This window comes from Mugil cephalus, chromosome 19, assembly GCF_022458985.1.
Source record: "Mugil cephalus isolate CIBA_MC_2020 chromosome 19, CIBA_Mcephalus_1.1, whole genome shotgun sequence".
Taxonomy (NCBI): domain Eukaryota; kingdom Metazoa; phylum Chordata; class Actinopteri; order Mugiliformes; family Mugilidae; genus Mugil; species Mugil cephalus.
In genome coordinates, this window is record NC_061788.1 from 2,041,076 (window position 1) to 2,056,446 (window position 15,371).

Genomic DNA, 15,371 nt, shown 5'->3' on the forward strand with positions numbered 1-15,371 from the left:
CGTCTTCAATCTGTCTGACTCTCTGTGGATTATTTGTGGCTTCCAGACTCTTTACAGATGGTTGTGGAACCTTTTCCAGCCTGATGAGCAACAACAACTCTTTTTCTGAGCTCCTCACAAAGCTCCTTTCATCTGTTGTCATCACACACTTCAACACAAACATGAGACAAATCCCTGATTTATAGAAACTAAACCAGGACCCGAGTCTCTTTAAAGTGATGGAAACACTGAACACACTGTGAACCTCTCTGATATGTAATATTGGCTCATTTTTCTGTTTCATGTGTTTGACTGTTTTCTCTTTCTCTACTTTCAGGACTTGTGTGAAAGTCTGTTGATGTTTTGAGTCATTTTTTTATGCAGAAATTGTCGTGTTAAATGTATCATTTATTGAGTTTAGTTACTTGTTTCTTTAGATCAGGGGTTGGAAACCTTCAACACTCAAAGAGCCACAAAAACCCCTTTACGTCTAAAATGAAGATAACTCTGCATATGTCGTTTTTTACCTCTATGTTAGGCCTAAAGTGAGTTTCATTTGTGAAATGAAATAACTGCTACAGAGAAAACGAAATTTTCCTAATGCATTTATGTAACATAACAGGGATTTATCCGTGGTTGTCTTACCTGAGGTAGAAAACTTCAATAAATAGCGGGCTGCACCTGCCGGCGGCAGTTGTGACGTATATTTTGAGCGACAAAAAATTAAATACGCTTTATTTTAATGTTACAAGATCATCATCAATTCAAATTTAGAATTATATGTAAAAAAAATAATAATAATAACACACTAAAATAAAAATACATTTGAATTAAATACTCGACAGCAACTAGTAAATGTGCTGCAATGCACTCTGGGAGTTCAGTGCGGTGTGGCGTTCAGTGTCATTCAGTTGTTGTGTAAACTCCCGCTCGTTCGCTGATGAGTTGCCGCTATTCTGAGGCAGTTAGCGTGAAAACGTGAACGGCTTTGATCAGTGTCGTTGCTCCGCACCGCTCGCTGCAGAGTGCCGCGACAGCGGAACGAAAGAGCCGCATGCGGCTCCGTTTCCGCGGGTTTCCGACCTCTGCTTTAGACCTACATACTGTGGTTGTTGTTGTTGTGTTGTGTGTTAGTCACAAGATTTAAGTCAAGATTTAAAATGTCTGGTTCTCATTTATTTATTTATTGAGCAAACCAGTTAAAAAACATACAGAGCAAACTCAGAATCAACGGACATTAAATTATAAAAAAGTGATCAATTCAGACATTGACAGAAACCACAAATATTTTTAAAAAATAATCAGGATTAAAGAACAAACTATAGGAATTCATTTAATTTAGTGAATAATAGAAACAAATAGCTTAAAATTTCAGTGTGTGTGGAATATCCTGTTACGCGTTTCTCCGTCAAAGGAGACATTATGTTTAGAAAAATTGAAATCAAGTAAAAGGTAGTTACTTTTCTACTTCATCACCCACAGAGCAGGCAATTTATCAGACGAGTGCGCCATCTAGTGGTGAAACGGAGAAATGCAGACTTCACAAATCCTCTGCGGTTAGTAGGGGTTTAACTTGAAGCGGGTGCAGCGAGTGGTGTTGTCCACCGTGCACATGTCCATGGACTCGTTTTCGTGCTCGTTGGACGTGCTGATGCACCAGCCGGGATACTTCACCGACTCGAACATGTTGTTGTCGAGTTCTGTCGTTATCTTGTAGAAGAGCAAACGGTCCATGTTTCCCTCGATCTCTTGCAAATTCTCATGGCATTCCTGACAAAAGACAAAAATAATCTGTTTATGTTGTTTGCAACAGAGAAGAAATGAAGCAAAAGCAAAAACCTTAGTGCATCTTTCAGAGTTTTCTACTTTTCTGCATAAAAATGACTAAAAATATCAACATATTTTCCCACAAGTCCTGAACAACGAGAGAGAGAAATATTAAACTGCTCAGGAAAATGAGCCATGTCACTTAAATCTCTAAGTAAAAACTGGTCTACATTTGTAAAAGCGTCACAAATATCTAAAGCTAAAACCCTTTTACCCTCTCATGGGAGTATTGATATAAAACTTTATCACTAACGTACAATGGAAACACTTTTTTCACATTTTCCTGTCACTGGAGTTGAAGTTGCAAAACACCTTTGAAACATGAACAAAGAGCAAATGGAAGAAATATGTCATAAATATCACTTTTATTTCTACGGAAACGCAGCTAGTGAGGTTCACCTCTAGGATTAAAGGTTCATCTGTTTCCATCACTTTAAAGAGACTCAGGTCCTGGTTTAGTTTCTATAAATCAGGGATTTGTCTCATGTTTGTGTTGAAGTGTGTGATGACAACAGATCAAAGGAGCTTTGTGAGGAGCTCAGAAAAAGAGTTGTTGTTGCTCATCAGGCTGGAAAAGGTTCCACAACCATCTCTAAAGAGTCTGGAAGCCACAAATAATCCACAGAGAGTCAGACAGATTGAAGACGACTGTTCCCCTCCACAGGAGTGGTCCACCAACAAACATCACTCCATCATAGTGGGAGAGGAACCAGAGGAACCCAGGGGAACTTCTAAGCAGCTAAAGGTAAAATACTCTCCACAGCCCTGAGTGTGACAGAGGTGCGTTCACGGTACTTTTACAGTGCAGGAACTTGCAAACATGCCGCGTGGCACATTATTAATTTTTCTTCGATTACAGTGTTTTTATGATCATGAGAAGCCAAAATCGAAATCAAAATTCGATTAATCATCCTGCCAACATTCACTCTAAGCTCTGTTTTTTCTTTCTTTTGTGACTCTGTGTTTGAGATTTATTTGTGATGCGTTTACCTCCAGGTTCAGCGTGACCTTGTTGTTGTTCATGGAGCAGGACATGTACAGGTTGTTGTGGATCGACAGGGCGACGATCTGACTGCAAGAACCTCTGTTTGTAGGGATGTAACTCGACATTTTAAACGTCACTGAAAGAGACGGAAACATAACGTTACGTTAGGTTCACAAGCAGCGTGAGTGATGAAGAGTCTCGTAGGAACCTCTTCTACCTTTGTGCTCAGAGTTTCCTCCTTTAAGGGTGATGGCCTGAAGTTTGTATTCTCCGCACCGATGGATGATATCTCTCTGAGCGGAGTCACGCAGCTCGCAGCCCTTCATGCTCCTCCACTTCCGGAAACACTGTCCCACTCCGGTCGAGTGGTCGCTCAACTCCATGACCGCAACTTCTGCAGGGAACAGAAAGAGAGGCAGGAACTTTCATTTCCTAAATTCACGTTTCAAAATTCAAGAAGTAGCCTCCAGAGAGACGTGGAGGTAAAACAGTTTTTTTTACGCACCCTCCACCACCTTGTCCATGATGGCGCTGCAGAGCTCGCCGTCGCTGAGCGCGCGGTCTCCGTGCGTCAGGAACTTCTTCAGCGCGTTCACCACCAGCACCAGGGTGGCGACGCTCTTCATGTTCCTGCCGCAGGAAACCTTCAGGTCCAGGCCCTCGTCCAGCTGGAAGGTCTCCTCCTGCACGTCCTGCACGTCCTGCACATTAGAGACCAGGAGATACAGCATCGAGCATCAGTCACTGACAGTCCCGACTCTAACGAGAAGTTTTTATTGCCCCCGAAGGCCAAACCCAAGCCACACGACACAAAAAGACTCAAACACACAAAAGAAACACTTCACTTTTAGCATTGTGCTAGTTCTCGTTTTTAGCTTCAAATTAAGAGCCAGGAACAAAAGATCACTACCAAGTTATAAAAGCTTATTAAAAGAATTAAGAGACACCTAACACCTAAAACCAGACAAATACTCGAACACAAAACTTTGATTTGAAACCTTCATTTGAGATATTTCATCTCAATGTGCACGCTAACCTTTTCCTGTGCTAGATTTTAACCATAATGTAACGTTAAACTTTAACAGCTGGTAATGAACTACAGGTTATTTATCAGCTGGCGTCACTTGCAGTCAGGTAGCAAACGTTTTAAAGCTCACATCATGTGTTTGAATTATAATTTTTATTAGGTCGTCAAATGTACAAACTTCAGCCTGTTACACGTCAAATCAGAGCGTCTGAAAGTGACGACGCGCGTAAAGGACGATGAAAAACTCACCTTTGTGTCAAAGCAGCAGGACTCGACTTCTCTCTCACCTTCGGACGAGCTGTAAAATAAGAGTAGGAAATGAGAAAAAAAGTCAGAATTCTGAGAAAAGAGTCAGAATTCTAAGATTTAAATCAGAATTCTGGGGGGAAAAAAGTCAGAATTCTGAGAAAAAAGTCAGACTTTTGAGAAAAAGTCAGAATTCTGAAGAAAAAAGTCAGTAAAGTCAGAATTCTGAGATTAAAGTTATGCATCATGTAGTAATGTGGATCAGGGCCACGTGCAGTAGTAGGTAATGTACAATCTGGGTCAGGGGTATTTCTTCCTTCCTGTTACGGACAGAATTCTGAGATTAAAGTTAAATTCTAAGTTAAATTCTTTTTTTTTTTTTTTTTCCGTGGCCCTAATCCTCTTCCGTACTTTGGTGACCATAACAAGAAGCAGGAAAAACCACTGACCCAGATTGTACATAACCTACTACTGCACGTGGCCCTGAACCATGTCACTAGATGATGCATTTAACCCTAAACAAACAAACCTAAACTTATTATTAGATTAGATTAGATTAGATTATTCCATACATTACACCGCTGGGTGACTGATCTGTATTTAATGAATTCATTGAGAGGGGGCGGGGCCGTGCTGTGCAGAACTTACACAAGACAGGTTATACCGAGGCCAAGTGGTAAAACAGATGGGCTGAGTTGGAGCTAGCTTGTTGTCTTTTGACGTTGCTAGCAGCTAAGATGTTGTTTTTGGTCACAGAACTGGATTTATTTCAAAAAACAAATAACTGAGGGGAAATAAACCATTTTAAATGACTCTGAGAGGCTCGGTGAGAGACAGCCACACCCATTCAACTGAAGGGGAACAAAGTTTTTAAATTTACATCCCAGAACTGGATTTGTTTTTTTTGTTTTTTTGTTTTTTCTTTAAGGTTGTAGCTAACTAGCTAACATGGAAAGAAAGACTTTATAACTAGTGTCATCTTTCAAATGAAGCTATAAATGAGATTCCATTACATGTAGGTGCAGGTGCATTTAAGTAGGTTAAAGAATACTCGTTTTTATTTTGGTTCACCAACACTTTAACATGACACATGTATGTAAATGAGAAGTGAAACACGTTGCCGGATGGAGCGGTTCCGTCTCAGAGTCAATAACTCAGGATGTTACACCAGATAAACACTTTGGAGAACTCTTCCTTTTTAAAGTTAACAGAACACACGTATTTAAATGGATAATGATGATAATAACAACAGTGGACTCACCTGTCCAGAGCGTCGGCCAGATCCAAGGTGCTCATCTTGACTCTGGATTATAACACGAGAGGAAAATAAAGGATTCTCTGGTTGACTTTGAGCTGAGGGTCACGTCCTGCTCGCTGCTCTGAGAGTCGTCTCAGTCTGAGCGTCTGTTTGACAGACCACAGCCTCCACTTCCCCTTCTGAAGAGGTGTGCTTTCTCTCCCAGTGACGTCACAGACCACAGAACTCACATTCACTTACAAAGCCTCACGGAAAGCTCAAAGCGCTCAAACTCAAACACTTCCTCCTCTAATGTCCGAAAAGCAGAGATTACAGAGTGAGTAATCAGTGAAAACCTGTCGGGATGAGTCAGACATCAACACACAAATTAAAGGTGGAAGTTGGTAACCTGTTTTTCCTGCATCTGCACAAGTTTTAGTTCCTTCCTTCCTTTCACAGTAGGTGAGGAAAGTATCATGTCCTTCCGCGTGTCTCATTCCTTACTTTCCTTTTTTTTTTTTTAAATATTTGGTCCACATGTACATTTATTCTCCCTCTGAGTCTGACTGAAAATGACTCGAGTCTCCTCTGAATGAAGTTCAGTTCCCAGTGGAGTCCCGGTCCTGCAAAGATCTGCAAGGTTTCTGTCTGGAAACTATCATTAATTGAATAATAAATCTGTAAACACTTGATTTACAGTGAATTTAGCATCGTGGCTAACCTACAAGTGAGCTAGTATTGGTGTTAGCTGTTGTTGGTGGCTAAGATGTTGATTCAGTTAAACGTTTTGGCCAGATAATGCGGGAAGAAAGACTTGACGTACATGACGACGATCACAGGACAAAAGTGGACGAGAAACAAAACCCCGTCAAATTCCACGGTTAAAACCTGTTTATTTACGCTTATTAACGTTTCTAGTTTGATACAACACACAAATTTAACAGATTTCATCAATAGCAACGAGCTACAACGTCGCTAATGGGCAAGAACTTGTTTGAGGATTTAATTGCTCCGTCTTTGCTCGGCCACGTTCAGGTTTTAAAATGAACAGTTTTATATTTGTCACACATTGGGTGACTTCATTATAATATAAATAATGAAATAATCCCAAGTGTCTAATAAAAGCTCAGGTCTCAGGGGATTAAAGAATAAATACGTCAGAGAATACGCCTTCGCTTCACTCTCTATATGAGTGAACGGAGGGTTTTCCTGGAGGTGACAGCTCATGAGCCTTTACTGTGGTTTTTTTGATGTGAATGTATCTGAAGGTAGCGACACCAGTGCCAGCTGAGATCATCTTTCCTCCGCCTCCAGGTTCTGAGAGGAAAACGAGTGTTTGTGGTGACACAGAAAAGAAAGTGTGTAAACCGGGAGAAACCGGCTTTTTGAGACACTGAAGGTGAGAGGATGAACAGGAACATCCAACCTGAATGGAACTGAACTGACGCCTACTTCCCATAATGCATCCTGGTTCCATGTGTCCTCCAGGTCAGAACCATCAGACCAGAACCACCTCCTCCTCCTTTTCTTCTGCCTCCACCTCCTCTTACTTCTTCTCTTCTTCCTCCCCTTCTTCTTCATCCTCTTTAATCTCATCCTCCTATTCCTCTCCATTATCCTCTTGTTCTTCCTCTTCCTCCTCGTCCTCCTCCTCCTCGTCCTCCTTCTCCTCCTCCTCCTCTTCCTTCTCCTCCTCGTCCTCCTCGTCGTCCTCCTCCTCCTCCTCCTCCCCCCTGGTTCTCCTCCTTCCTTTGGACCACCACAGACCAAACTGTTCCACTCTTTTACGTCTCCACCCACCGACAGGAGCCACAGGTGGTCATTATGTTGTGGCTGATCGGCGTAAACAAATATGACCGCATCCGGTTTTTGTCAAAAGTTTAGATTTTACCCGCTCACGCTCTCAGAAATCGGTCTCTGAGGATTCAGAGCGAAGCAGAAATGACGGGAGTTTCCTCTGATTCAAACATGAAGAGTCTGACGACGACAACAACAACATAATAATAATGGTAGTAACAATAATTAAAGGAAGTTTTCTTATTATTCACGTTTTCAGGTCTGTTATATAATCTAGGAGGAGTGTCCGGTTTCTGATGAGATGTAGCGAGATCTAGGGAGGAAGTCTCTCGGAGGAAAACCCCAGGGTGTGTCTTCATTTGTGTTTTAAATATTCCATCAATTTACATTCCCCAGAATAACAGAAACATTTGTCCCTCCCACGTACAGGGATTCCTTTTGAGAAGCATGAATCATGAAAACGACTGTTAAAAAAAACACAAAAGACATGACAAGACAACAGCCATGTTCATTGAGAATAAAAGAACCGGAATTACCAGACTGAATATCAATAAATAGAAACAGAAACATTTCTTAGCAACGACACAAGACCTGAGATTAAACCTACACAGTATCAGAAAGGTGGTCATAATGTTATGCATGGTCCCTGGCACAACAACAAGCTGAAATATTCTCATGACTGTATTTTAATACTGAGAACGAGGACAGTGGCTGAGTTTTCAGTTTCAGAACAGGTTATTTGCATTGAGTTAATCAGCCTAGATTATCTTCCACACTAACCACACCAATAAATAAATAAATAAACAATATATATATAAATAAATAGCTGGTCTAGACGTGTGTGTGTATATATATATATATATATATATATATATATATATATATATATATATATATATATATATTAAAAAATACATCATCAATGAAGCCCAGATCAGACGATTCACTACTGAAGCACATTTTAAGATAAAAAAGAAAAGGAGACGACATCTCTGTCTGCTCGGGTCAGTGGGTGGGTTTAACTCTAGTCCTGTGTGATATAAATGCCAATAACATGAAAACTATTCATTAATTTAACACCAAAATTCATTTCAACGAGGTTCAATCCCGTCGACGTGAAACAAGTTCATAATGACGTGAATCCAACATCAAAAAAATATCAAATAATACAGAAGCAGGACGATGGTTTTCTCGGAGCACAGGATCATGAACGCAGAACCGAAAAATGTGTGTGGTCGCGGGATAAAATGTGTGTTTTTTATGGAATGCAAAAGTAAATAACTGCGTTTTTGCAACTGCAGGAAATAAAAAAAGACGTAATGAAGCGTGAACACGTTGGAGTTTTGGTGGTGACGTCCCCGATCATTGTGACGTCTGGACCAGCTGCAGGACGGATGAGCTCATCATGCAGATCCTCAGTCACAGCCAGGTGTTCTGATGATGTGTTACATAGAATATAACCAAAGAACAGGTGTTCTGATGATGTGTTACATAGAAAACCAAAGAGAGGAAGTGTTATATGTGTTGTTATGTGAGAGAAAGAACGGCCACGCCGGGCGACATTAGTGGTGGTGATGTGGAGCTCAGATGAGGTTGTGAATGTGAATATCAGACCGAGAGGTGAGATGATAAAGGTTTGAGGAGAGATTATCTGATCGTGGTCTGACACTGATCTGCCCACGTGTTTTTTTAATTCACGACCAAGCCTTTTATTTGTGAACGGCTGAAGAAGACCCGCTGGCGACCAGGTCAGCTTCACACACTCAGTAACCACGGTAACCAGCTCGCTCTCTCTCGGGGTCGATTAAGATTAACTTCCCTTTGTGGAACAGAAAACGCTGAGTCGACAAGCCCTCGATCCTAAACCACTGAACCTAAACGCACACAGAAAACTCTCCCTCATGCAGCATCGTCTGCTCGGTTCACCTCGGCGATCGGTCTGGTCTGCGCCGCGGTGAACCTCTCTGAACTCGTTTCAACTGTGTGGGCGCCTGCTTGTATATATATAGGTATATTCTGTTGAACTCGGGTGTGAAAGTCTTCAAAAACCACCAACACATGGGGAATTACAATGTAATTTCCATGGCAGGAAATCAAAAAGAACACGGTACGGATATGAGATGCACGTATATTTCTATTTGTAAATCACGCCTGAGTTGTATGTTAGATCCTGACCACAGCATCTCAGGGGAGGAGGATGCGTCAGACATGTGGCTGCAACAGGAAGTGACCTTTAAGATTCAAAGACGAGCTCTGTTTGAAGAAGTAAATCTTGTTCAGACCTGATATTAACCAGTGTCCATCTTTAAGCATTAAACGTGGAATTATTATTATTATTATTATCTGTTCATCTAGAAGCAGTAATTTATTTCTATTGATACGTATATTATCCATTTTTATTTTGTCACCTCGAGTTCATTTCACTTGATGCTGAACTCGGAACGTGGACAAAGAAAGAAACGGGCTCAGGTTTCTTAATGAGGATGTGGACACAACACTAACAATGACACAAACAGGATCTGAAACACTAGAGAACAACAACAACCCAGAGGTGAACAAAAGGCCACAAAGTCAACAGGTCGAATTATATGTTTCAACTTGTCTGTTCTCTAGTTAATGGAATAGAATAGAATGGATTCAGGTCAGGACTTGATTCTTCTTTGATTGTTCATTTGGCATCACCCAGTATCCTTCCATCCATCCTTCCTTCCTTCCTTCCTTCCTTCCTTCCTTCCTCCATGACCCAGTTTCTCTTCACATTCAGCTCATGGACTCATGTCCTGACATTTTCTTTCAGAGTTCACTGGTAGAATTCACAGTTCATTGGTCCATCAATGATGAGCAGATGCAGCAGAACAGGAACAAACCAGGACATTAGCGCCCCCATGTGTCATGGAGGGATGAGGTTCTGATGCTGGAATGCAGTGTTGGTTCATCTCCAAACATTTAAACCAAACTATTCTACTCTGGTCTCATCTGTCCACTAAACATTGTCCCACATGTTCTTTGTGGACAGAGAGCAGTGTCTTTGGTTGTTGAGTGGATTCATCAACATGAACATCAGCCAATGTGAGAGAGGCCTTTAGCTGCTTAGAAGTTCCCCTGGGTTCCTCTGGTTCCTCTCCCACTATGATGGAGTGATGTTTGTTGGTGGACCACTCCTGTGGAGGGGAACAGTCGTCTTCAATCTGTCTGACTCTCTGTGGATTATTTGTGGCTTCCAGACTCTTTACAGATGGTTGTGGAACCTTTTCCAGCCTGATGAGCAACAACAACTCTTTTTCTGAGCTCCTCACAAAGCTCCTTTCATCTGTTGTCATCACACACTTCAACACAAACATGACACAACTTGTCCTGAATGCAATATTTGTGTTTCATGTGTTTGATTGAGAATGCAGATATTCTAGCCGTGTAATAGACTGAACTAGACTCGAGTCTCTGCTACAAACACCACTGACCACTTTTACGTGCACTTTAAAGTGGAAACAGGAAACAGACACATGTAGATCTTCACGTACCCTCTGAGTTTTGTTTCCCAGAAAAGTAGCCGAGCTGAATCTGCCGCTTTGCTTAATGACCAAATATGTCACGTTCACCTGGTTGCAAAGGTCTCAGAAGAAGCAAAGATCAGCTTCCAAACTAACGGCCGATCTTCACACTGGAGTTGGAGCTAATCAGTGCTAACCAGCTTTTACTGAAAATGCAGCAGGAGAGAAGACAGACGACGCCTGAGCATCTTCTAAGGTGTAAATCTAATGATGAAATGTAAATCTAACTTAAGACATCATAGTTCTTTTCAAAAGATGTTTCAGAAAATGTTTTAATTTCTTGTTTTATTTTATAACAACAAGAAACACAAACAAGTAACAAAAACTTTTGGTGCACATAGACTGTAGATAGACTGCCGCCATCTTGTTTGTAGGCGCAATCTGAGCTGTAGAGGTCATTATTATCGATGACACGCCCACTAGAATATTTCACAGCAAAGGCTTCTGTGTAGATTTATATCCTGACGTCGACCTCCCCCGAAACATTTCGTTTCGTTTCATATGCGTCACGTCGAACAGCTTCGGTATTTCCGGCTATTTATGCATCGCGGCAGTTTTTGAATTGGCTGTTTTGGATCAATAGAGACGGAACACGTCGAGGAAAAGTTAAATAAAACATTTATACGACTCAACTTTGGGGAAATTGTGGCGAAAGTTTCAGTCAACATTGAAAATGGAAATAAAAATTAACCAGACTGGCAAAAAAAAAAAAGACACAGCGACGCAAGTCCAACAGTGACAGTATAAATCTCACCTGTATCACGTTTGGCTAATGCTGCGCTCTGCTTTAGTTAGCTAGCTTTTCATTTATAATCTCAGAAAGCTAAAGCTGAACTCTGGGAGATATCTGGAAGACCTGCTTGTATGTGATCTTTATTTAGTTTAGTTTGAAGTGCTTTTCTTTTCAGGTAAACTGGGTAAAACCACCGGAGGCAATTTTGTTTTGGACTGTGCCAAATATCTCAAGCTACTTCCCCGTCTTTGCTGAAGATGAGCTTTTCTCTGATTGTTGTGTGTATGTTATTTGTTCTAGTGGGATTATTTTCTCTGAAAATTAATAAATTAAAAAAATAGGTGGGAACAAAAAGAGTATAACTGAGGAAAAACGTCAAAGTTCCCTCAGATTCTTTTTAGATGAGCACAACTTCTAGTTTAGTAAATTTCAAACAAAACAAATGGTTGTCAACGGCAACTGTCAATCATCACGATGTCACGTCCCGTTTTTATAGCGACAAAATAACTAAACTGATACTGGCTTTAGTTTTTTAGTTCTGCCCACTAACACGAAAAGGGGGCGGGGCTTATGTCCTATACTGCAGCCTCCAGCCACCAGGGGGAGCTCTACTAGATGGCGTCCACTTGTTTTATCTATGGTGCCACAGACAATGATTTAAACTCTGGTACGATGCATCACTTTGCTAAATTCTCCCCGAGTTTTCCCAGTTTTCACCACAGAAAACGATTTGAATCACGGGCGCAGAGACATTTACCTGACGCATATCAGGGAACAAGAACTACAGCAACACAGAATCAGAACAGGGTTGAGTTTATTTCCTAAGAAATTATTGAAACTGTTAAATGCAAACGGCGTCTCAACGCACCCCAAAACTGGCAGCATTCCTAAAAATCAACATAACAAATACAAGGATGAGAAGTTCTACACAAATGTAACATGGACAGGAAGAGGAACTGACGGAGGCGTTCAGTTCTTGGTAGCTCATGGTAACAGTGTCGTGTTGTACCTGAAAAATCTACAAACTACAAATTAAACTCTAAGCAGTCATATATTAATAAACGCTTCTCCACGTCGTCGGCGTCTCCGCACTCGAAGGATTTATCTCGGTTTATAGGAGACAAAGTCTTGATTATCTTACTCTTTTTTTTTAATCTTTTTTTTTTTTTTTTTTACATTCAGTTCTTAGATACTTTAGAAATGAACTTATTACAACAAAAATACAACCGCTGAAAAATATTTACTCAGAAAAAAAAATAATAATAATAATCTCCTGGAATATTGAAGTGAGTGATAACACTGAATGAATCAAACACAAGAGATGAACGCTGTGACGAAGCTGATGCAGAGCTGACTTTTAAATAACCGACGCAAAAAAAATGACTGAAAACATCAGCGGATCTTTTCCAACAGAGAGAACGACGAAGAGAAACCAACCAAACACATGACAGAGAAATATAACACGAGTGTGATGGTTTATTCAGGAAAATGAGCCAATATTACACATCAGAAAGGTGAATGGAAGTGTATGATGCAAAGGACAAGACTCCGCCCACTTTTACACCTCACAGACATGAATATTCATTTTCTCTAATAAATAAATACCCGCAGATGATATTTCTAATTCATGTGTCTCATCGGCTTCTCTTTGCCGTCTTTCAGGATTTGCGTGATTATTTCTGTCTGTTTTCAGTCATTTTTTTTTGCACCGAAGCTACAGCTGCACTATAAAAGGTGACTATAGATTACACGGCTCTATTGCAAACTCTCCTAAGCAAAATCTCCAGCTAATTTCTGTGTTAACTTGTAAATGATTCATGTACAAAAAAGAAAAAAAAACAAAAAACTTTGGAAACGGAAGCAAGGAAATTTTTTGCCGTTTTTGTGCGACGTCTCATTTCCCTGAATCTCTACAGCAGACGGTGGCGAGTGCAAAGCGTTGCCAAAACACTATAAATACCAGGGGACGATTATTCAGAGATCATCTCTGACGTAGTCTACACACATGCAACAATGACGGGTTAAATGTGTGACGGTCCCAGAAAGGACGTGAACACAGTCAAAGACAAAACAAACGGACGTGGACATGAAGAGGAATGTGAACACCACTAAAGTTCAGCATGTGATAAGTTTATGGTGGGAGGCTGTTCAGCCGGAGGCTCCGACCACGTCACCATGAGCAGGGCTCAGTTTAAACCCCATGAGGTCGGTGCAGGGTGGAGGCTCACGGCGCCCTCTGCTGGACTGAAGACTTATAGCTCAGATCAGATCGGGTCGGCTCATCACACACACACACACAGGATTGTTGTGGCTGATTATTCTTTTTAATTCTTTTTATCTAGAACTCAGGGAACGTTTGTGACTTTCTATCCTCCATGATTCTAGATTTAGATCCGGTTCAGACCTTTTATTAGCATCCGTCCTGAGTGACCTGGTCTCTCGAGACCACATTGTGGAGGCGGTCTGCGACCGACGTGACCTCGTTGCTTTGGTTTAGTGTGAACCCACATTAATGAGTCCTGGTCCCATTAAAAACCAGATACTGAACTCATTCATTTAACCGCTGGTAGAAATGAACCAGAATCAGAGACGTCTGTTCATTAGCGACGAGACTTTAAATAAGAACGACAAGAAATACGAAGAAAAACAAAGCAGCTGTTCTTGGTTCGGAAACAGCAGCAGGTAGAGATCCATTAGAAACAACACTAATTTAAGTGGAGATCAATAAATAAATTATAACTTAAAGGAGTTTTTCCATCTGGTTCCTAAATCTGGATCATGTCTCCAAGTCTCCAACCATGTGGTCCTGGTTCTGGTCCAGTGGTAGGTAGAGATCCATTAGAGACAATATTCTACTGACCACATGGTGGCGCTGCTGCTGATTTACACACAGACTGAGGTCAGATCTCCAGGTAATTAATTAATTAATTAATTAAGAGCAGGTAGATGGACCAGGTGAGACCGGACTGTTCAGGGTGGATGTTAATAAAAAAGTCCTTGTTGTGTTCCGGCCTTTTATCAGGATAAACAGACGCTTTTATTTCTTAATTTATTTGAGTTATTGAAGCAAAACTTCATTCTAGAGTTGGTCTAGTTTTGGAGTGTTCAATCTGAATCTGGACCGCTTTTAAATTTGACCCAGAATTCATAGCGAGTCACCGCAGCTTAAAGAACACACAAACCGAAACGTATTTGTTGGCTTTCCTGTCATTTTACATCACAAACACTGTTCAGTCTGAGCAGCGTCACACGAAGGTAGAAAGAGTCAAATCCGGACGTACCTCGCAAACTCGTAAAAATAGCTTAATACTTCTCCACGGTGCAAACCTGCCTTTGACCAACTCCGATGTTTTGTTTAGTGTCTGAAACGGACGGATACTTCGACGCACAAACACACACAGGAAAAAAAAAGAGGACACGTTATGTAGCTTTGGCACCAGACAGGCTAAAGTGAGGAAGTGGCAATGCAACGAGTTTAGTACAGGAGGCTAAACCTGGAAGAAAGGCACCGCCAAAATAAAACTAAACGGATTCATAGAACGTGGCAAGAAACAGGAAGTGAACCATATGGAATTATGTGCATTTTTTTTTTGTCTTAAATTATAAACGAACCACCTGATAAGTTTATTGTTTCTTTTAAAAATAAAATAAAGCGTCATTCATTTGAAATGCGAGGATTTATTACTGTTTTTTTTTTATTTTATGATGAACTAATGCAGAAAAAAAATGGATCACATCATTTTTCCTGCCACTCTATATCCATATTTATATTAAATATTTACACGTATTAAATCCAAAGTGTATAAAACAACACAAAGAGATAATTGCGATGAAAAGCACATAAGAGGAATGGAGAAGTGAGATCTACACAACAGACAAATAAAATCACTCTCACTCCAGTCTTGTCCAATAACTACGTTCCAGCCATAGATGATTCATCAATAAAAACAAAACAAAAAAAAAAATCTACTTGGTTGTTGTTGCTGTTTTTC

At 40.7% G+C, this 15,371-nt stretch overlaps 1 protein-coding gene across 3 annotated transcripts; it reads right to left on the minus strand.

The window, feature by feature from the left end:
• Window positions 1-1,144: 1,144 nt before the first annotated feature.
• il1b (interleukin 1, beta) lies at window positions 1,145-6,005 on the minus strand. 3 transcript variants are annotated; one of them, XM_047569141.1, is made up of 6 exons: window positions 5,326-6,005; window positions 4,068-4,116; window positions 3,297-3,483; window positions 3,009-3,185; window positions 2,797-2,927; window positions 1,145-1,749 (listed from the first exon to the last, which is right to left on the minus strand). In XM_047569141.1, the coding sequence occupies exons 1-6, from the start codon at window positions 5,358-5,360 to the stop codon at window positions 1,537-1,539; spliced, it is 792 nt and encodes a 263-aa protein (XP_047425097.1). In that variant the 5' UTR covers window positions 5,361-6,005; the 3' UTR covers window positions 1,145-1,536. The 3 variants fall into 3 exon arrangements, with proteins under 3 accessions (XP_047425097.1, XP_047425098.1, XP_047425096.1); XM_047569142.1 differs by having other exon boundaries at window positions 3,297-3,500; window positions 4,067-4,116; window positions 5,326-6,003; XM_047569140.1 differs by having other exon boundaries at window positions 3,297-3,492; window positions 5,326-6,002.
• Window positions 6,006-15,371: the final 9,366 nt, after the last annotated feature.

Coding starts and splice junctions, on each gene's coding strand:
- il1b (XM_047569142.1), bottom strand. CDS start 5,360: ATGAGCACCTTGGATCTGGCCGACGCTCTGGACAG. Junction 3,186..3,296: donor CATGGACAAGGTGGTGGAGG/GTGCGTAAAAAA, acceptor TGTTCCCTGCAG/AAGTTGCGGTCATGGAGTTG. Junction 2,928..3,008: donor AGGAAACTCTGAGCACAAAG/GTAGAAGAGGTT, acceptor CGTCTCTTTCAG/TGACGTTTAAAATGTCGAGT.